At 39.3% G+C, this 21,097-nt stretch overlaps 1 protein-coding gene across 2 annotated transcripts in view; it reads left to right on the top strand.

The window, feature by feature from the left end:
- Nucleotides 1-725: 725 nt before the first annotated feature.
- The window catches only part of OGDHL (oxoglutarate dehydrogenase like), a 46,857-nt gene continuing 26,485 nt past the window's right edge, over nt 726-21,097 (top strand). Inside the window, exons 1-9 of one of the 2 annotated variants that reach the window (XM_030453521.1) lie at nt 726-904; nt 3,865-4,099; nt 10,009-10,188; nt 12,269-12,371; nt 15,317-15,432; nt 17,384-17,538; nt 19,426-19,572; nt 20,162-20,252; nt 20,746-20,925. In XM_030453521.1, the coding sequence (XP_030309381.1) occupies nt 3,893-4,099; nt 10,009-10,188; nt 12,269-12,371; nt 15,317-15,432; nt 17,384-17,538; nt 19,426-19,572; nt 20,162-20,252; nt 20,746-20,925 (1,179 nt within the window). In that variant the 5' untranslated portion in view covers nt 726-904; nt 3,865-3,892. Of the gene's footprint in view, nt 1,036-3,864; nt 4,100-10,008; nt 10,189-12,268; nt 12,372-15,316; nt 15,433-17,383; nt 17,539-19,425; nt 19,573-20,161; nt 20,253-20,745; nt 20,926-21,097 lie in introns of both variants that reach the window. The other variant, XM_030453520.1, reaches the window with a different exon arrangement.

Raw genomic sequence — 21,097 nt, 5'->3', positions numbered from 1 at the left:
CAATCACTTGGAAATCTTGCAGATGGATCTTCACTTCATGAAGTGTTTCCCTTCCTGCTGGGGAGATCTCCTGTTGTGGACTGTCCATGGCAGGAGGCCCCACCAGAGGTACCCGGGACAGCATCCCGCACAGCAATGGCTTTACTGCACACCTAACCCTAACCCCTAACCCTAACCCTAACCCCTAATCCTAACCCAAACCCTAGCCCCCTAACCCAACCCTAACCTTAACCCCTAACCCAAATCCTAAACATAACCCCTAATCCCTAACCCTAACCCTAATCCTAACCCAAACCCTAGCCCCCTAACCCAACCCTAGCCTTAACCCCTAACCCTAAGCATAACCCCTAATCCCTAACCCAACCCTAACCCCTAACCATAACCCCGAACCTTAACCCCTAACCCCAAACCCTAACCCTTAACCCTAACCCCTAACCCTGACCCTTTTTTTTTGTGGTTTGGAGGGTTTAATGTGGGGGGTTGGGGTACAGGGGCATCCCCAAATTGGGTTAGAGTTAGAGTTAGGGTTAGGGTTAGGGTCAGGGTCAGGGTCAGGACACGCTGGGCTTCCAGTCACGCCCAGCTCCTTGTCGGAGCACACCGGCACCAGCACGTCCTCGCACCTACATCCTCCACCTACCCTCCACCTCGGCCCACCCCACCCTCGGCGCCATTTTGACGTCGAGGGGCATCCTCCGGTGAGGGGCTGGGGGGCGTGGTCTGTGCAGTGGGCAGGGCCTGGCAGAGAGACGGGTCGGGTCGGGGCGGCACCGGGCGGTCCCGTCTCTCCGGTGGGCAGCGGTACCGGGTTTGGCGCCCCCGCCCCGGCCCCGCCCCGCCGTGACCTCAGCGCGCGCACCGGGCGCTGCCGCAGCCGTTGCGGCGCGCGCCTCACGTGACTCAGGTAACGGTTCCCCGCCCCGCCGCTCCCGCAGCGCCTCTCGTGCCGTGGGCGAACGGGGAGGCGGAGGGGGAGGTGGAGGCGGTGCCGCCGCTGCCCACGGACGCGCTCAGAGCCCCTCCCGCCCCCCGCAGGTCTGTCAGCGCCGGCAAGGGGCGGTGGGCGTGACAGCCGGGCTGGGCCCGGCTCGACTTGGGGGTGGCAGGCCTTGGGCGGTGTGGTGGAGCCAGGCCGTGCTATGCTCGGCTCGGGCCGGCCCAGCCTATGTGAACGTTCCGGGCGGTCGGGGACACCGTCTCCTCCGCAGGCCCCCGGTGCGGCGAGAGCCGCTTGCGGGGTGGGGATGAGTGGTCGAACCGCAGGGCTGGGTTGGGGTACCGAAGCGCGGCCTTCCGGCGGGAATGAGGGGAGTGCGGCCCTCCTGGCCCGGGCCCTGGCGGTGCTTCAGCCCCGTTGTAGCCGGGAGCGCCTTGGCCGCCTGGCTGGCTCCGGCCTTTGGTGGCAGCCAAGGTGAAGAGGACACTTAGCCGGGTGGCCATGGAAGGCTGTGTCCTTGTGTTACGGGCGGGGGCAGAAGCAGTAAGGCTGTGCCCATCCAGAAATTTCCCCCCTGCCTTCACAACGTTTTGGTAGGCGGTGGAGATGTTTTCCCTTTGGTACCCACTAAAAGGTGGGGTTTTTTTGAGGAGAGAGTATTATGTTGGGTATTACATGGAATGCCTACGTTGCCCAAGAGGTGTGCACCTTGTGGTGAATGCACCGTTTGCAAACATGCCCCAGCTATCAACTTTTTTGATGGAGAATTGTGATTCTTTATATGGCATGGCACATTCACACTGGGAAGAAAAACATTTAGCATTTGAAGGCATATGTTCCTGAGGTAGCCTTACTTGATAAGGATATTCTGTGCCTCTCTAGTTTCAATCAGCCATGTTAGGCTTTTGGAGATACTTCATTATCTTCATCCATTTTTTTCACTGTCAATATTGTTTTATTAGACTTACTTAAGAGCTTTGGGAGTGAGTTGTGTGGGGTATTATGGGGAATAGAGAAGAAAATGGCCAGGACAGTGTATGAAGAAGCATTTTTGTTAAATATGGATCAGACATTAATGACTGCTTCTGCAAAGCATAAACATGTGTTAACATTGGTAGCAGGACTTCATGTGTGTGTTAAGAAACTCAGTAATTCTACTGGAAATACCAGGGGAATATTGATTGTTATGGTACTACCCTATGCAATATATTTATGTCTAAACTGGCCTTGAAAAAAACTTAGTTAAACAGTGCTATCAGAAGTGTCTTGCTGTCTCTTTTTCATGTGCTTCTATGACCCTCTAGGAATGTGGGTAGAAGAGCTCACAAGACTGACAAGGTCAGTTTCAGAGTTGAAGGTGCCAAGGTGAAATCTAGCTGGTAGCTTGAGTCACACATTCTGTACTGCAGAACAGCTGCAAATATTTTCAGCTGCTTAGGGCTTTCAATTACTTCCACCATTTTAAGGGTTCTTTGATGCATTGAATGTCAGGTCATCCTTTTGGTTCAGTGCTTCTTTTTTATTTTTGACCTCAGGTAGAGATTTAATTAATATCTTTCTTTAGCGTGCTCTTAGCTCAGCTTTATTGCTTGCCAATCATTGTTTTCATTTCAGGGTTGTTTTAGGAAACATATCAGAGCAGAACAATTCTAACTATTTCTGCTTTCTCTCTGCTGTCCTGTGTGCTGATTTTTGACTGACAATCTCAAGGGTGAATGCCCTGGAATGGTCTGTGATCATGTTGGTGGTCTCTGATTTGTTTAGCTGCTGACAGCTGACATATGTGCTGAAGAGCTGTGGGTGTGAAGGGAAAAACTAGGAAGAAGTCAGTTTTGTTGAGTGAAATTAATCTGATTGTAGTTGAAATCTGGCTAGAATTACACAGTTGGTGGCTTTGTCCATTTTGTTTCATACTTGTGTGAAAATGGAGGTATCACTATTTAGTGAAATGGGAAAAATAACATTGGTGGTAACAGTTTTCTCAACCTGTGATCCTTGTATCTTCACGGGAGTGACATAGCCCATATCTGCTCATATAGATTGTGTGTTCAGTAGCTACAACTTGCAGTATGGCCCTGACCCCATTTGGAATTTAAATAGAACTGGAGGGAAGTGACTGGTACCTCTCTATGTTTTTTGTTTCTATTACTTATTACATAATTTGCATCCATTTTTCAAATCTCTGGGACAAATTTGTTATTTTCCTGTGCATTCTTTGCTAACTTCTGGAACAAAACTCCAGACATTCACAGCCAGCCATATGAGGAAGAAAATGTGAAATTACCTGTGCTTGAGAAGCATGCTGCTGTAGTGTGGTAAACTGAGAAAATGTTACTCTCTCGTTCCCTTCTCTCCCAGTTCTTTGCAGACCACTTGAAATGTGGGTGGAGATGTCCTCTCTCAGCTATGTGTACAGAAGTTTGGTAGTAGAGAACAAACTTGAACTATCAGGCTTCTTTTCAGCCTCTTCATTTGTGGTTGAAGCTGTTCATTTAACTGCCCCCAGTTTGAAAGGCTGCAGCTTTCTACAGCCAAGTGACAGCAGATACCAAAGGTAGCAGTTAGTTAGCAAGAGCTCCAGAGAAGTCAATAATTAGCAGACTCATTTGTTCCCAGGAAACTGGAGCTCAGGGTACATGAAGTACAAGTGGTATAATGATTGCTTTAGGAACCAGGATCGTGTTATCAGTTACAGAAACTGTGAAGTGAAGTGATTAATGTGCAGTTGCCCGTCCACAGTGAGTCCACTGCTGTAAGTGTAGCTGTTTAGTTAGTCATAGAGTGGTTGCTCTCCTAAAGAAAACTTAATGTCTGGGCCTAAGAAAGCCTGCAGCACTCTAGCCATAAACCTCAGTTTTCACTGTGAGTTTTCACTGCAGTTCATTCACTCTTTTTCTGATTAGGTTTATTTTTGTCTTTGTTAACAGAGTTGGATCTTCTGTCTGATAAACAGACATGAGTCATCTGAAGTTGTTAGCGGCTACACTGAAGTGGAATGGCATTAAACTTCTGGGAAAGCAAGAAATAGGCAGAAGGATATTTTTACACAGCCAACGGTATGCTTCATCAGGAACTTCAGAACCATTCCTGAGTGGGAGTAATTCAAGTTATGTGGAGGAAATGTATTATGCATGGCTTGAAAACCCTAAAAGTGTACATAAGGTAAGTGTAAAACTTAATTGCAAATGACAATATTAGGTTAAGAGTGGAATTGATTTTCCTTTTTTTTTTTAAACTTATTTTTTATAAAAAGTCCAGGAAAAAAGTATTGTATGAAATTAAAAATAGGAAACTAATTTCCTCCATATTGATTGTTGTAAGATGTGATATTGCAGCAGTAGTACAGAGGAGCCATTGGCATGGTGAGCTGAGCAGAAGGAATGAGAAGTCCAGACTAGAAATAGTAGACTGCTCAGAAACTCCATGCATTCCTCCATAGAAATGCTGTTCAAGCAGTCTGTTAAGTAATTAGTTACATTGGTTAAAGACCCAAGGAAAAAATATTTCAAATTTTTTTGTTTATTGTAATAAAGTTTTACGAGAGTATAGGTTATATTTAAATAATATCTATTGATATTGGTAGTTTTAAACTGTCTGAAGAAGGTGAATGTGCAGTTCTGTTTAAGTTAGCTGTGGAAGTTGTAACCTTAAAACTGAATTTGAAAATTTCAGAAAAGCCTTCTTAAGTATCTTGAAAAGTATTTTGTTCTGTCTCTCACGTTCTGTCTCCAGGTAACATAAATTTGTTTGCTTTATTTTAATTTGAATGTATTGCCCAAATCCTTTTTTGTGGGTAAAATATGTAGACTTATTTTTTAGAAGCTTTCTGCTGACAGGGAAGGTTCTCTTATGGTGATACATGTGTATTAACTTAAGAAGCTGATGAGAAGTCTCATAAATTCTAGGACAGACAAGTAATTTTCTAGAGAAGTAATGTGAATTGTGCCCTACCTGTTTACCAAATTGGTTGTGTGTTCCCTTATTCTTGAAGCACATATATCATAATGTCATTTAAAAGTTGTTGCTCTAAGCCTGATGATCTATCTAAAGCATGAGGAAGTGATGCATGTTGAGGAAAAAAAAAAGGGGGGAGGGGGAATCAGGAAACCCAAAAAAGCAGTTTTGTAACTGTTTTTTATAGATGTTAGTCTTGTTGTGACATGCAAGTGACAGTTCTGATGAGTGTTATTCAGATAGCAGATAGATGCTTTGTCTTTTTTGCAATGCCTCAACTTGGAACTGAAGAGAACTTTTCCAGGGGTGGTTTCTCTCCATCAGTCTTTGGTTCTTCATCATGTAGCTACCAGCTAAATTTCCAGCCAGTCCAGAGCAGAGTAGTGGCTTGTGTGGATGCAGTGAACCAGTTTCTGAGAAGGCCTCATCATGTGTTGTTGCTATAGATTGATGTTGGTATTTTGAGGGCACCGAAGAAACACAGTCATGCAGAAGCAATGGGTGCAGTAACCTCTAGTTTTTTACTTCTTTAAGTGACATTGACTTGCAACTTACCTTTAACCAGCATCCAGTTTCTCGGTGAGACCCTTTTCCTCAGAGTGAGCTTTGCTGCTGTGAGGCCCGGCCTGTGAAGCCGGGTGCCGGCACCACGCGTGGCGCAGGCCCAGCGGGAGCTGGCCAGGGTGCTGAACGGCCCGGCTGGGCCCGCCTAAGAGCCGGCCACCTCCTGGCCTTTCCCACACCACCGCCCTAGCAAAGAGCGAAGGCTTCTGCTACATTTAGACCTGCTCATCGTTTTGCTGATACCTAGGGGCAGGCGGCAATGATAAAAAATCCTGTCAGGCTATGCAGTTTGTCCAGTTGTTCAGGCACTGTTGGGCAATGGATCCTGATGAGGTGATGTAGTTTGTAGATTGAACACAGACTGATAAATTACCATAAGAAAATTGACAGAAGAATGTAATTGTACTGGTGAAGCAGGGTGTTGCCTAGGGACTGGATCCCAAGTAATTCAAGATGCATTTTAAAACTGTGTAAATTCTTTTCCAGGTTAACTGTAAGTAATATACTTGCAGCAGTAATGAACTGAAGTAAATTCAATTCACTTCACCAGTTTGTCAGGCTTAAAAGAGTGTGATTGATGGACATCACAGATTACATTACAGCTGTTCTTGGCTAAATAGCTAGGTATTTTACAGCCCAGAAAAAAGAGAGTGGAGAACAGTGATGCAGATTAATTTTAGTTTGTTTCATCAACAAAAATAATTTTTAGTTTCTTGAAAACCATCTAATTTCATCAACTGAAAGCTGTAAATACCTACCCAAGAGTTTTGTTGACAGAATTGTTCCATTTGGGCTATGATAAAACAGATAAAAAATGTTGGAAGTTGAACTCAACTGGTTTTCTTATAAATACAGAAAAAATCATGCTGTAGTTTTATGACTATGGGCAAGTGGTGAATTTCCCATTCTACTATGGAAGTGGTGGAAAGTAAATAATGTCAAGAGACATGAATGGCTTATATGCTGTTGGTTAGGGTATTGTTAATCATTTGACTCTCTCTGCAAGACACTCAGATTATTTCATTTTTGTGTCCAGTATAATATATATGTCCAGTGTATATATGTCCACACATATGTATGTGTGTGTGTATATATATATATGTTGTGTCCAGCATGGTTCAGAGAGTCAAATGGTGGTAGACATTTAGGCAATATATTGTCTTTTCTCTTTTTCCTCTTTATTTCCTATTTTTCCTTGTGTTTATTCTTCCTGGATATCTCCTTCTTATTGGAGGGTTTGTGCCACATCCTAGCTGATGAGTTAAAAAGCTGTATTTTTTCTGGGCTTTAAAAACCATCCTGAATTCACATTTACTTAGAAACTCCAATTAATCAATGTTAAGATTAAGGGTCTTTATTGTCTATGTGAACTGTGGTTATATATCAAGAAGTATGCATTTATATCCATATGAGCTTTTATTCTTTGTGCAAATCCATTCCTGTTGGTTTCCTGCTTTTCCTTGTCTTTTGAATTTCCTATCCTTTGAGTAGCCAAAACAACAATCAGAATAAAATGATGTGGGCTCTGAAAAAGGCATCATTATTTCTCCTTGAAGCGATGTGTCAGGGCTATAACTCATCAGGGAGAAGCTTGACAAGGCTCAGTTATTACTATCACAAGATTAATTACAAAACTGTATGGTTTGATATTGAGTACGTAATGCCTGCCGTGTTCTCCCCTATGCAGCCACTTTACCATGACTGTGTAATCACTTCCTTGGTTTATGCACTTGCAAAGTACATACAACAGTGTCATGTTTGGGGGGAATTTTTTTGGGGGGGGGTTTTGTCTGGGGTTTGTTTTTTTTTTTTAATGTATGGATGCTCAGCACCTGTCTCTAAAAGCTTTACTGTCCTCAGTGCAGTTGATAAATGTTGTGATGTCAGTAGAAAGAAAACATACCATCAAGATAACTAATGTGTTATATACTATAATAAACAGTGCAACACTCTTTATTTTGTAAGGGTAGAATATTGCCACTGAATCTCTTGAATTGTATTATATTACTTGAGAAAATTATGGTTAACAACAATAAAGATTTACAAGGGGAAAAAAGGAATCCCTAATGCATCACAATAGTAATTTATATTTTACAGATGTATTTTTCTGTTGTAAGTGGTTTCTACCATATTCTTAAAGAATGTCACTAATTTAGTTGAGAACCTGGAGGTTTGCTGTGAAACCAAGCTGATCTTCTGACTGTTCAGTCACATAGCAGATGCTGTTGCCAAGACTGACATTGATACACAGGACTTGAAGACTATAATCTGGTATCAATCTTGAAAGACACTATAGAAATTTGTAAAAGCTTTGATGGATGTGGTTCTAGTAAAAACTAATTTTCTGTAGCCAAACAATATATTTTCCCTCCCCTCTGATTAAATGTCAAGCCTGCCCAACAAATCAATAAGTTCAAAAATGCGATAGGAAAAATAGTGTGGGTTCCTTCTGTCCCAGCTGGCTGCGTCTTCAGATGTAAACATTTTGAAGGTATTTCTTTATATTTGTGAGTTTGTATGAAGAAAAGCTTCTGTGCTTGTTCTTCTTAAACCTGTAGCTTGTTAGGCAAGTCTATATGGATTTTTTTTTTAGCAACTGTCACAGCAGAGCACTTGTCTAAAACCATATTAAATTGAGGGAGTGTGATGGGATAAATTTTAAATCAAAATAGAAAACTTTAGACTCAACAAAGGAATAGTTATATTATCTGTATTCGATTGTATCTGTTTTTCATTGGCAGGGATCTACAGACTCTGAAACTAGGTGCTGTGAAGGCATGGAATAGTAATACTTAATACAGGGTAAAGAGGTGTAGAGGCAGAACAGCAGAGGAAATGCAGTTAAACTAATAGGCTCTTGTAGACCATTTGTAGCACCCTGTGTAAACTCAGACTTCTAATCTCAGTGTGGCTAGCAAGGGTCAGGGTAAGAAAAACTTAGGATACGGGCATAAATGACAGAAGGGAGGAGAAATGAATCCTTCATACACCAAGCATGATCTGTCTGACTTCATTTGTCATGGCATAGAGAAGTTAGGCTATGTTTAGGTCATGTCTGTGTAAGAGCAGGGTGATAAATAAGCTTATCATATTTGTATCAATGCAGCTTTGTTGTAATAAACAAGTAAGAGAGGAACATTAAGGCAGTGTTTCTTGGTCAGTGGCTTCATGCTAATGATGAAGTACCTGCCCACAGGTTTAGTGAGTTCCCTCACTTCCATAACTTGAACTTAGAAGTTTGAATGATGTTTAACTCTTGTAGGCTGCCCCTCTCAAAGTGTTTCTGAACACCTTAAAGTTTGTATGAGTTTCATTATAAAGACTTTTTGTTAATGAAAACAGATTTGTAAATATTTTTCTACTGTGTGGTGTTGTTATTACATTTTTTGATTCTTTTGTGTAATTCTGTAATGAACATATTAAGTAATGTTCTTTTTGAAATAAAACGTTTGGGCTACTGTTTGTCTTTTCTTGTACTGGTTCCTTGAAATGTGTTGGTTCCAAGCTCACAGAGATGGTAAATAACATGCAATTCACAAAAGTAGTTTGAGCTTTTACAGTGCTATTCCAGCCACACAGACTTTAAAGTTTTTTAATAGCTTCCTATTTTTCCTAAGTTAACCAAATTGAGGAAAGTCTTTTATGACCTTTCATTAGTAAGCTAAGCACAAGTCTTAATTAGTCCCTTGCTAGTGCAGGCTTTCTTCTTTGTTGGGTATAAGCATCTCAGATGTTTTATCCTGTTCTGCTGCTATATGTACACCCATACATCTGGTACCATTCTAACCTGGGACAGTGACCACCTCATCAGAATGGAAGCTGCAGGAAAATCAGATCTGGGCTTATGTGGAGGAAGTTGCTTGCATACAAGTACAGACTGAAATAAGTATCTTTCATTTCTTGTGACTCATTTTCTGAATTAGGTATTCCTCTGAAGTTATGATTTGCATATGGAACCAGGTTCATAGTTTCTTTCATAGTGAGATAACCTAAGCTACTGAGGAAAGGATCTTAGACCAAAAGCCTCACCCAGAAAAGCTGTAAGTGCTGTTAAACAGTTTCTCCAAGAAAGGCCCTTAAAGACTGATTCTGGTTTAGTGTATTCAGTGAGTGTCTTGAAGCATCATAAATTCTTTTATGTGTCATTACGTGGATAGATTAATTTCATTTATTAAGGTTTTCAGTTTTATGGGCTTTATCTCTTTACCAGCAGCATAATATCATACCCATTACTGGTTGCCTGAATCAACATCACAGTTCAAAAGAGCTGTTTGGATGAATAATGTACAAAGATGCTCTGCACTCATACATGCTGGAGAGTTTTCTCTGAACAAGCTCAGTGTAAGAAATGAGATGAAAATGGCTCTGTATAGATGGGACACAGTTGCTGTTGGGGTGTGGATATATCAGTGCTTTCTTTTTTGCTGGCTGTTAGTGGTAATGTAGTGTCATGTAGTGAGGTGCCATTTGCAGCTTGAAGAAGCTGCTTTTGGTTCAGACTGTTGTTTGAAGGAATAAATTTTCTGTCTTTCCTTCTCTTTACACATGTCCAGTCCTGGGATTTGTTTTTCCGAAATGCTAATGCAGGTCAAGCGTATGATCCCCATCTACTGGACCAGCTGGAAAGAAAACCATCATTTCTTCAGAGCCATGGCCTGGCCCAGACACCAGCTAAAGCTGAAAAGCTTGTTGAAGATCATCTTGCTGTGCAGTCTTTGATAAGAGCATACCAAGTAAGTCTGCTTTGGGGAAGGTGTGGGAGGGCCTCTCCTTTGTAAACAACCTTTTTGTGTTTGTTTTCTTATCTCCTGCCTGTTGTTTATCCTGATCCAGGTTGTCTTGATCTCAAGTCTTTTGTTTCCTGCACAATGTCTGAGCACTGAGGTTCTGGATTCAGACTGGGATGCTCTGGTTTAGCAAACTCAGGATTCAGTTTACCTAGAGCCATACTGCTCACCTGACAACTTGGAAGCTCTTTATGAACACAGTTTGTTAAAGGGAACATAAATCTTTTGGGTTTTATAGTGTAGCAGGAGCCAAGTAGTGAAAGCTTAGCCTTTGCTATTCTTTTTGCTATTCTTTTTGCTATTCTTTTTGCTATTCTTTTTGCTATTCTTTTTGCTCACTTAACTGCATGAAGATTTTTATCTGTGTCTGATTCAGCAATTTTTGCATCAAACAAAGGGAGTTGTCCTTCATCTACTGGTACTCATGAAGCTCTTAATTTCTTTTAGAGAACTGTTCATAAAAATTGGCTTTGTTTCACTCTCAGATTTAGTCAGTTTTATGGCAATTGATGAAAACTTTCCTTGCATGTATTTTCACAAATACATCCCTCTGTTTTTTTGCAGTTGTTTTCTGTATCCAGCAAAAGAAATGGAAGTTATTTTTAATAACTTGATATTGAGGAAAAGACTGTCAGTGAAAGATCAGACAGCTTCTGGACTGTAATGTAGCCCAGTGCTTTACTGACTTGCTCTTCTGGGTTTTGTTGTTCTTGCTAATCCTCTTCCTACTAATACTGCAGAGCAGATGAAGCTTAAGAAGGTCAAGTTTTTTCTTTTGATGATGGTTGAGGCAGAATTGTTTTTTTAGTTCCAGTCAGATGAACTTTTTGCTGCTGTAAACAGTGAGGTGGCACAGCTGTTGCCATGGGCATCATTTGGCCTGTCAAAGTTTTATTACTGGTGATTCATAGAGATGCCAAAAATCTCAGAGGCCAGACTGAATTTACAGGGCTGATGGTTCTAAAAAAGGTGCTGTATTTCTGTTTTCTTATGAGTGAAAAGCATCTTGTCATGAACTATACTGCAAATACAGAACATTTGAACAGTGATCTTACAAGTCACTTCTTGATGAACAATCTGCCCTATTACCGTGTAATGCAATTCATTAGTGCTGCAGTTTCTTAATATTTTTTTCAGAAGCTAATTAACATGCTCATTGTGTGAATGAAATTCTACCAAAGTGATCTGAATTTGTCATTGAAAAGAAAAATATTAAGGAGAAAATACTAATATATTAATATATTACAGGTTTTTAATAAGATAATTTGGAATATGAGAATCACACACAAGAGGCTAGGTTTTAATTGTGGCCCTACTGAATCAATCAGTTATTTCTTCTGCTACTGTGACATGTTAATGTAATTCACTAGTTCACAGCAACCTGTGGTGTGCAGTAACACCAGTCATATTGATAACTGAAAGCTGGCTAAATTCCCCATAGGATTTGTGTTCTTTGATGTCTCAATTGTCAATCTGATCATAGATAATATTCCCAACATTTCATGAATAAAAATAAATGCTATCTGATGTGGAGCAGAATGATCCCTTATATATATCCCTTTAAATATAAACTTCTTCAGCACCAGCCTGTGTTTTTAGGTCAGCAATGCAGGTGCAGAGATTACAAAATACAAAATTATGGAATTATCAAATGATAGTGTCTGGAGACTGGCCATGGTTTCTTAATTTTACCTAGAGATTTAGAGTACAATCTTTAGTAGTTTTCTTTAGTAAAGTAAAGTAATTCCATGTCCTTAAATTGCATGTCATACAAAATAAAGGGTATATTCAAATGTGTATTCAGCAGTTTTAAATTGAGTTAGGATGCATGTCCAGAGTATAATGCATATTTCTTGTTCTTACAAGAAAACTTGGGAAATGTGACCCTCTTGTGACATCAGTGGTTTCACATATTTGACTTCATGGCTGATACACATATTATGGAGAGATATGAGTGACTTTTTCCCTTTGTTTAACATCTGTTACTGTGATTTCATTTGTCTCTCACTTTCCTTCTTTTTTTCAGATCCGTGGCCATCATGTTGCTCAGCTGGATCCCCTTGGAATTTTGGATGCAGACTTGGATTCTTTTGTTCCATCTGACTTAATCACCACAATTGATAAACTTGGTGTGTACACTGTATGTCTTGTTTTTGCAGTGGTTGTTTGTCTGTTTTCTCATTGGGCTGAGGTGATTTAATAATCTTAGGGAAGCTTCTACCTTTTCTGGTTGGTGGTATCATGAAATTGTTTCTTTGAGTGTCAAAATGGATGCTCAGATTTTAGGACAATGGAATTTCTGTTCTGAGATCACAAGCAAGGTTCCTGTGAATTCAGCTTCTGAAGACTGATGATTACAAACACTTCATAAAACCCCTGAATATAATGGTTTTGAACCACACCAGAAATTAATAGTAATCATTGCATTAGGCCAAGATTCTCATAATCTAAATTACTTTTATACCATTATGCTCAATGTCTGTGTGTTTTAATTAGGGACATCAGAAAGCTAGTCAATAGGACAAGGAAGCAATAAGCAAAACACTGGAGGTAAATTAATTGGGGTACATTTCAAACTAAATTTGTATTCTAGCCCTTGATACCTATTCCTTCTGTATAGTTTGAAAAAGGTCTGTTTGAAGTTATCAGAAGGAAACCAAAAGTGTGGAAGCTTGACATGTGTATGGTCACAATGGTGATCTCTTTAGCTTACTGATGGAAGAGTGTAATACATGAAGGTTTTTTTTACAAAGGTTGTCCTGGTTGCTAAGAAGGCTTGGCTTTGAGAAATTCCATTGAGAATTTCTTTTCTCCTTTCTGCTTGAATAAAAAAAATAGCTGCTTTTTTTTATGTACTCTTCAGTCTATGTGGTATCTTTAAAAGGTAGTTTTCTAGTGGATAAAGACACTGAATCAATCTTCTTTGCTATTTAAGGAAGCTTTTTGGACCAGACATAAAACATAGTGCAAGTAGCAAATAAACCCCATTTTGCTTAATTTTACTGCTACATCTCCTGCCTCTTTGCTGTTGTTTTCTGTTTCTGGTGATAAGGAAAGCAGCACTTCTGACCCTTGGTCATATAAAGGCAGTGGAGAGCTTAAGACTGTAAACAGGGAGGGAGGTGTTTATACACATCAGGGGTTCTCTTTGAAGTTTGTCAACTTTAATTAAAGGAAAATACCTCCTAGAAAATATGTTAGACATTTGCTGTGTAGCTATAATAGTTTGGAGCATGTGTGATTGCTAGGATGTCAGTAGAAATTTCTTTAAATACTACATATGAATTCAGTGCAGCGTTGTGACTGGTCAGAAGGCACCATGCTGAAACCCTCATGAGCACAGAAAAAATAAGCCAGAGCTCAGAATGAGATGGGGGGATGTGTCTGAGAGTGTAACTAAGGTGTTATTTCAGTTTTTGAGGGGAAACAGAGCTTCTAACCTAGTCTTGACACAGCATAAAAAGAGGAGGATCTCAAATGCTGTCTATCCTTGAATGTCACAGGCAGGAATTTGATCAAAGGTCTCTGGTAGTACAGAAAATATTTCAGTATTTTTCTGTACATTTTCTTTGCCCTGTCTTCTGGTTTCTCTTTTGAGAAACCTGGTAGCAAGTTTCTCTGGGAGTTGCTTCTAAAAATGCATCTGTTTACAGGTGTGCCTGATGCCCATTTCAAGGGATAGAATTGCTTTTGGGAACTTTTGCATTTCAATAAGGTGGTATCTCTTTAAACATGAGGTGATGCTTCAGTGAAAATGCAGTGCTGCAGTACATAGCACAGATGTTCTGTGTGTGCCTAAATCACTCCTGCATGTGTTCTGGTTTTTGCATGACAGAACATGAAAAGTCTGTGAAATCTGAGAGAAAGCAAAGGAAAAAAAGATAAAATAGAATGTTGGCACTGCTTTTTTTTAAATAACACTAAAACCTTTGTCATCCCCTGTGTCCCTCCTCCTTTTTTTTTTCTTGTGGGTTGTTTGTTTTTGTGTTTTTTTCTTTATTACAGAAAACCAGACTTAATTTTGCTTTGGCAAAACCTAGTACAGCACAAAAAAGGAGAAACAGTGGTACACAAACACTTGTAACTCCAGAAGCGACGTTTGAATATGTTGGCCTATAAGTATATAATGTATTATTTGAAATGAATAAATTAAAATATTTTAAAATATATTTTTAAAAACTCAAAATGTATTATTAGTGACAGTGCTGCATAGCAGCAGTAGGCAGTCCTGTGTCCTAACTTCAACTCTAAATGCCACGTTCTGTTACTATTTAATCATTAAATTATTTCTTCTCTGTCATCTTTGGAAAATTCATTTAGTGAGGAATATGGAGCACTGTTCTATATTGCTCTAAGAGTTATGTGTGGGCTCTCATATCAGGGTTAAAGTGGATGCCTGTGGCTTATCTGGGACCAAGATAGAGGTCAAACAAAATAATGAATCCATTCTCTGTGTTCAAAAAATGGGTAGATGTGGTGCTTTGGGAGATGGCTTACTGGTTGCAGTGGTGTAGGACTGACAGTTGGACTTGATGATCTTGCAGGTCCTTTCCAACCATCATGATTCTAGATTCTGTGCTTTCTCTTAGTCTACCCATTAATGCTGTATAAAATAATCCAAGCGTGCCTCCAGCCAGCTTGTTCTGTCTGTGGAAAATGGTGCTTAATGTGTTTGTGGCTCATGATAGAGCAAGGAAAAAATCCCAGTCGTTGCAGTTAGTTAGTGTACTGAACAGTGAAGAATAAGATATAATGTGGAGATCTGATGGCATGTATGCTGAAATATAGAGAACATTTGTGTGATTTTAATTCAGTTGTTCTTTCTGAGCATTTAAGAAATATTGGTTTGGTACTTCTAACAATAACTTTAATTAAACATTTATTTTTTAAAACAGCCTGAAGTGTGCTATAGGAATGCATGCCTTGAAAATATTCACACTTTTGATTTTTAATTTGGTACCTTTTTTTCCTAATATTGCTTTCTTGATGTTAATTTGTGGTGGTTTGAAAAAGAAAACTGGTTTTCTTTTTGTGTCCTGTCCTGCTTTGAAACTTGCTAATGTACCCCTTGCAGGGTTTTATGGTTTGCATGAGTCAGATTTGGACAAAGTCTTCCAGCTGCCTACAACCACCTTCATAGGAGGAAAGGAGAACAGTCTGTCTTTACGAGAGATCATCAAAAGGCTGGAGGTCAGTGGGGTGTTTTTTGTGTTGTGATTGTTGCCATCCAAATAGAAGTGAACTTTTTCAACAAAAAGACTTATTTGTCAGTTATTAATAGAGCATATATTGAGTTGAAATAACACTAAAAGTATCCCTGGTACCGTTTCTAGAGATAATAGCACCACCAGTTTAGTTGCTAGGATATCTGGAATACATAGAATAGGGAGAAGTATAAAAGGGGTGGATGGTAGAATACTAATTTGGGTCCTAATTTTGTGAAGAGTTGATATTTAAAAGGAGTAGAGCCTTTAGAACTTGCCTTTAAGTGTCCTACTATAGATAAAACACATTTGCATACATTATTCAGGACTTGCAGGGGTAGATCTCAGAGCCTTAGCTTTAGTGAGGCTTTTACCTGAGGAAAAGCATGAGGACTGGATGCCAGATTCATGAAAGCCCAGCTGTAGGCTGGAGATAGTCCTTGGTGGTCTTTGTTTTCCATCTCCAATTCTTTTCTAGAGTTTCATTATCTGACAGGTGATATGGTTAAGCCATGAGAAGTTTTCAAAGCTAAAATAGTTCAAAGCAAAAATAATTTGAAAGAATAAATATAGAATCATAGAATGGTTTGGGTTGGAAGGAACTGTAGGTAGAGGGAACTCCAAATAGCAAAGCAAGAAGTAGGAGTGGTGATGAATCTTTAAACTACTAAGTGTTGGATGTTCCTGATTGTGCTTTCTCCAGGACTTTGGAGAGCTGCAGTTGTAGAAATTTCTGTTGCATGGCAATGAAAATCCATTGGAATTAAAAAGGTTAGGGATGAGAAGGTATTTTAAAGGATGAAATACAGAATTGAGTTGCACAAATGTAAAAATAAAAATAAAATAATTACTGAGCATATGTTCATGGCTTTGACCTGTTGCAGGCATGAGAGAATGTGTTGATGTGCACATTTGGGTATGGCATTGGCTTAGCTGGAGCACAGTGAGTTGTTAAGCAACAATATCTCCCATGTGCATTTGAGCTCTGTATTTGGTTTTTTGTTTGTTTTTGTACTTCAAACACGTACTGTGCAAATAAATGGACAAAATCAAGAGCCAAATCTGAAAGCCTCAAGGAACAGTTTTGTGTTAAAGAGAAATAACCCTCTGGTTTCCCCTTTTCTCTCCAGAGCTTTGGAATTTTTTTTTTCATTATATTAAAACATTGCATTTAACATCAAATTCCTTTTTAGAGAGCACATCTTTGTGTTCAGAGTGGTTTTGTCTCAAATTAAGCTCAAAAGGTTTTTTATTTTGAACACTTTTTTCTAGTAAAATTAACACATTTTTCTGGTGACATTTTCTTTTTAAAGTTGGAAAAAGTGGGAAAAATGCAATGGAGAGATAAAATTTCTGAAATGTTTTTGCATTTTTCTCTGTCCTTTCTCTGCTCTCAGGTGCTTGAATTCTGTTTCAAAGAGATTTTTAAAAGAATTCAGATTTCCAGCCTTCTGAAACTTGACAGTTATGTGATAACGTACATGAGGCTTCACAGCTGTCTTCTCATTTTCTTTATTGCTTGATTTCACGTGACATTAAAAAAAGGACAAAGACAGAAAGAATTGGAAAAAGTATTGATAAGTGACTTGAAATCTTTGCACGTGCATCTAAAGAAAAGACTCTGTTGTGCCTTAGTTAGGTGAAACATGCCAATCAGTTTAAGGCAGGGTTGTTGGCCTACCTCAAGTGTATTACTAAATAAGAATCTTCCAGATTCAAAATTTTGGAAATGATACTTTGTAGAGACAGCTTTCTGGATTCAGTCAAATAATGTATTTGCTTACAGAATTACTGTAGGGAAGATGCAGTGGATGAGGAGGAAGACAAGGTGGCTTTTGGAAGAATAACATATGCAGAAAATAAAATTTTAGAAGTATATTTTTTTTCTTCATGGTCCATTAACTTAAAGCTTCTGTGTTGGTGTTTTCACATGCTAGAATACCTACTGCCAGCACATTGGCCTGGAGTTTATGTTCATCAATGATGTGGAGCAGTGCCAGTGGATCCGGCAGAAGTTTGAGACACCAGGAATTATGAAGTTTACTAATGAGGAAAAAAGGACTTTGTTAGCAAGACTGGTGCGCTCCATGAGGTATGCTGGGGTGCTGCTGGAAAACTGCTCTGTGGCTGCTGGGTGTAAGCTGGTGTGGTCTGTCAGCAGCTGAAGTGAAAGTGAAGTTTGGTTTTCTTAAAAGGCAGGTTGTGTTCTGTAGTACTTGTGTAGACTTTAAGTTTCACTTAAACTGAAATAACGAAGTCACGTTATTGTCAAATGAATATTGCACTTAAGTAAGTTTGCTTAACAAGGCCTTAGAACAAACCATCTCTGTTTATCTTGAGACAAGAAATTGCTTTTATTCCTGCCTGTCAAGATGTGGAAAGACCTGGGGTTTCTAGTAGCATGAAGGAACCAAATGCTCATTTTCTGCAAAATTAATTTTCTGCTGAAAATGGAAGAAAAATGTTTGAGATAAATTTTTTTTATTCAGCTATCTAGAGAGAGCTTTTTCAGTCTGAAAATTAGCAAGAGGGATATCAAGTTTTGTGGAAAACGGGCTGTGCTCATAAGTTTTGTGGCTTTGTAAAGCAAATAGTCATAATTTTGCTCAAGAATACCATTTTCAGAAATGTTTATTCCAAGTACTACATTCTTCAGGCACTTGAATCTGAATTTAAAGGCAGGAATTCTCATCCTTTTTAGTGTTCACTAATAGATTATTGAACAAATTGGTCATTTTTTACTCTTTGTTCTGTGAAATGCTCATTGTGTTTCTTTGAGCTACTTTGTGTATGCATTAGTTACTAAACAGGTTAGACCCTGATGTGTAATCTGATCTGGGCATCTTCTTAAGCCTGTGCAGGACTAAGCATTTATGTATCTTAAGATATATCTTATTAAATATCTTAAGATATTTATATATCTTTGACAGTAACCACCTTTCATAGGGTTGCTTCTCATTGGGTACTAAGCACATGCAGTGACAGCAGATGAGCTGCCATCCCTTTTGAACTCACAGTGATACATGGGGGACTTGCAAGATGTGACTATGAAATACTTAGTTTTGCACACTTAGTAGCAGTTTGCCTCAAATAATGAAATTTCTGCTTGTCTAATACTGGCTTAACTTGCCACTGCAAAGAGAAGGAAAGCAGCGTGTACAGCAACCACTTTGATTTCTCCTCTAGGACTTGTTCACATGGGATTCCACTTTCAGTTTATATAAACTGGCATAGCCCTGCAGTCTGTCCTGGGGGTTTCTGGCAGCACAGCTCAGCTGGGGGTTTGGCTTGTTGCTTTATTGATGGGTGAGCTAAGGAGAGTCTTTTGGCAACTCTTCATTTCACTGCTTTTAGGACGTCAGTCTAAAGGGGTAAATGTCAGCATTCTAAGTGAGGAATGAGCTGGGTATTAATGGATTATGGCAGTGTTGTGAGTCGAGGCACAGATGATGTGGCCAACAGTTATTTTCATGAAGATGCATTTTCTTTGCCTTTTGTATATCCAAGCTTTACAACATACAATCCTTCCAGCATTTGTGAAAAGGCACTTTTTAACCACTCACGTTGCCTCTGGCCCAAATGCATTAAAGAATGGAAGAAAATAAAGCTGTCAAGGATTGACATCTTTCTCCTGCTACAGCTGAGGCAGAGATACCAGTGTCCTAGTTCTTGGTACGTTACCAGCTGTTATATCACAGTCTGAGGAGCCTTGCCATTGAATAGGACCTGTGAAAGAGGCATGTTTTCAAATGTATTTCTCCAAGTTTTTAATTGTTACTTCCAGAAAATACAGATTGTTTTATGTCTCCCTCCCAGTGTGTGACTTGCTTCCAAAGGCCAAAACCCATGTATTCACAGATGTTTTAAAACAATGTAATGTAATGTAATTTTATTTGCTAAAAGTTGTTTGGCAATAAATCTATTCTACATTATCTTAATACAAACACTCCTTATTTTTGGTGGTTTCTTTTTGGCAAAGATTTGAAGACTTCCTTGCTCGCAAGTGGTCTTCTGAGAAGAGATTTGGTTTGGAAGGATGTGAAGTGATGATTCCTGCACTTAAGACCATCATTGATAAATCCAGTGAAATGGGAATCGAGTATGTTATAATGGGGATGCCTCACAGGTAATGGCAATGGAAAATCACCAACAAATGGGCTTATTGTACTATGGCAAGTTTGAGTTGTAGAATCTTATTAATGAAGTTGGTATTAGAGAACCTCAGATAGTGAGTCAGTCATCACAAGTAATGGGAACAGATAACTGTAATGAAAACCTGTAATGAAAAAAAATGAAACTTGTGAGGCTACAGCCTTACAAGTAAATGCTGGTAAAAATCTTCAGTGTACTTCGAAGTATGGTATCTATCATGTTGCATCAAGCCTAGAAATGAGAAAGCTTGGCAAGAAATACCAAACTTATTTTTGCAGTCTGCCTTAGTTAATTACTAATGTCATAATGTTAGAAGCCACTAGATAGCTATAAAATTCATTGCTTATGCTTGGATAACTAAGTGTAACAAAATGGCTGTGGGAAGGCATTGGAGGAATTCTGTAACAGGAGGAGAGGATAGAAGGGAGGGCTTCAGGTTCAGCTCTTTGAAGTAAACTTCTTACTTGCAAATTTCTGACAGAAATGGGTTACTGATTTATGTTTTATGCCTGTAACTCTGTTATTACCATTTTTGAGACATAACTATGTCTGGAATTTTCTAGAGGGAGGCTGAATGTATTGGCTAATGTAATCCGAAAAGAGCTGGAGCAGATCTTCTGTCAGTTTGATCCCAAACTAGAAGCAGCTGATGAGGTAAGATGCTCCTTCAGTACATCTATATAGAGAGGTCAGTAATCAAGGTAGTTTTTAATCATTTTGGTCAAAATAGCAGTATCAACTGCTGAAATGCATTGCCTTAATTTCTGACTTTGAGGAATATGATTTGGTGAAATTTCCTGACAAATTTAAAGACTATAGTGTACCTCTAGCATGCAAAAGATTTTAGGAATTACTGTGCATAAGTGCCAGGTCGTTTGACTGATTTTGTAATCTCTAAGTAATTTCCTCTATTTCATATAAATGGAATGAGTATGAATATCCTGTAAATATGTATCCAGTATTGAATAGTGACACTAAGATAATAAATAGGAACAGTGTTCCAATTTGAAATTGCAGTGTCGAACCCATAGTGCATGCTGAAGCCATTAGGAAGGTGCATTTTTCAGACTGAAACACAAATTTTAGTTGATCAGATACAGCTGGTATGAATGAAATTCCTGAATTGTGACTTTATCTTCCATGCTAGGGATCTGGGGATGTAAAATATCATCTGGGAATGTACCATGAGAGGATCAACCGAGCAACGAACAAGAAGATCACTCTGTCCCTGATGGCTAATCCTTCCCACTTGGAAGCAGTTGATCCTGTTGTGCAAGGGAAGACAAAAGCTGAACAGTTTTATCGAGGGGATACAGCTGGGAAAAAGGTAAGGTTTCTTTAATATAGTAACTCTTGCTGGTATTTTTTCATATTATTTTTAATAAAAATAGCTTACCAGTAGTTTTGTATCTCAGAGTCCTGTTGAACTTCAAATTTTTGACATAGTACCCTCAAGGGTAACTCCAAGAAGTAGACTTAAAACTTCATTTGTCAGCTGA

Source organism: Calypte anna, chromosome 6, assembly GCF_003957555.1.
Source record: "Calypte anna isolate BGI_N300 chromosome 6, bCalAnn1_v1.p, whole genome shotgun sequence".
Lineage (NCBI taxonomy): Eukaryota > Metazoa > Chordata > Aves > Apodiformes > Trochilidae > Calypte > Calypte anna.
This window is presented reverse-complemented; position numbering and strand designations above follow the sequence as displayed.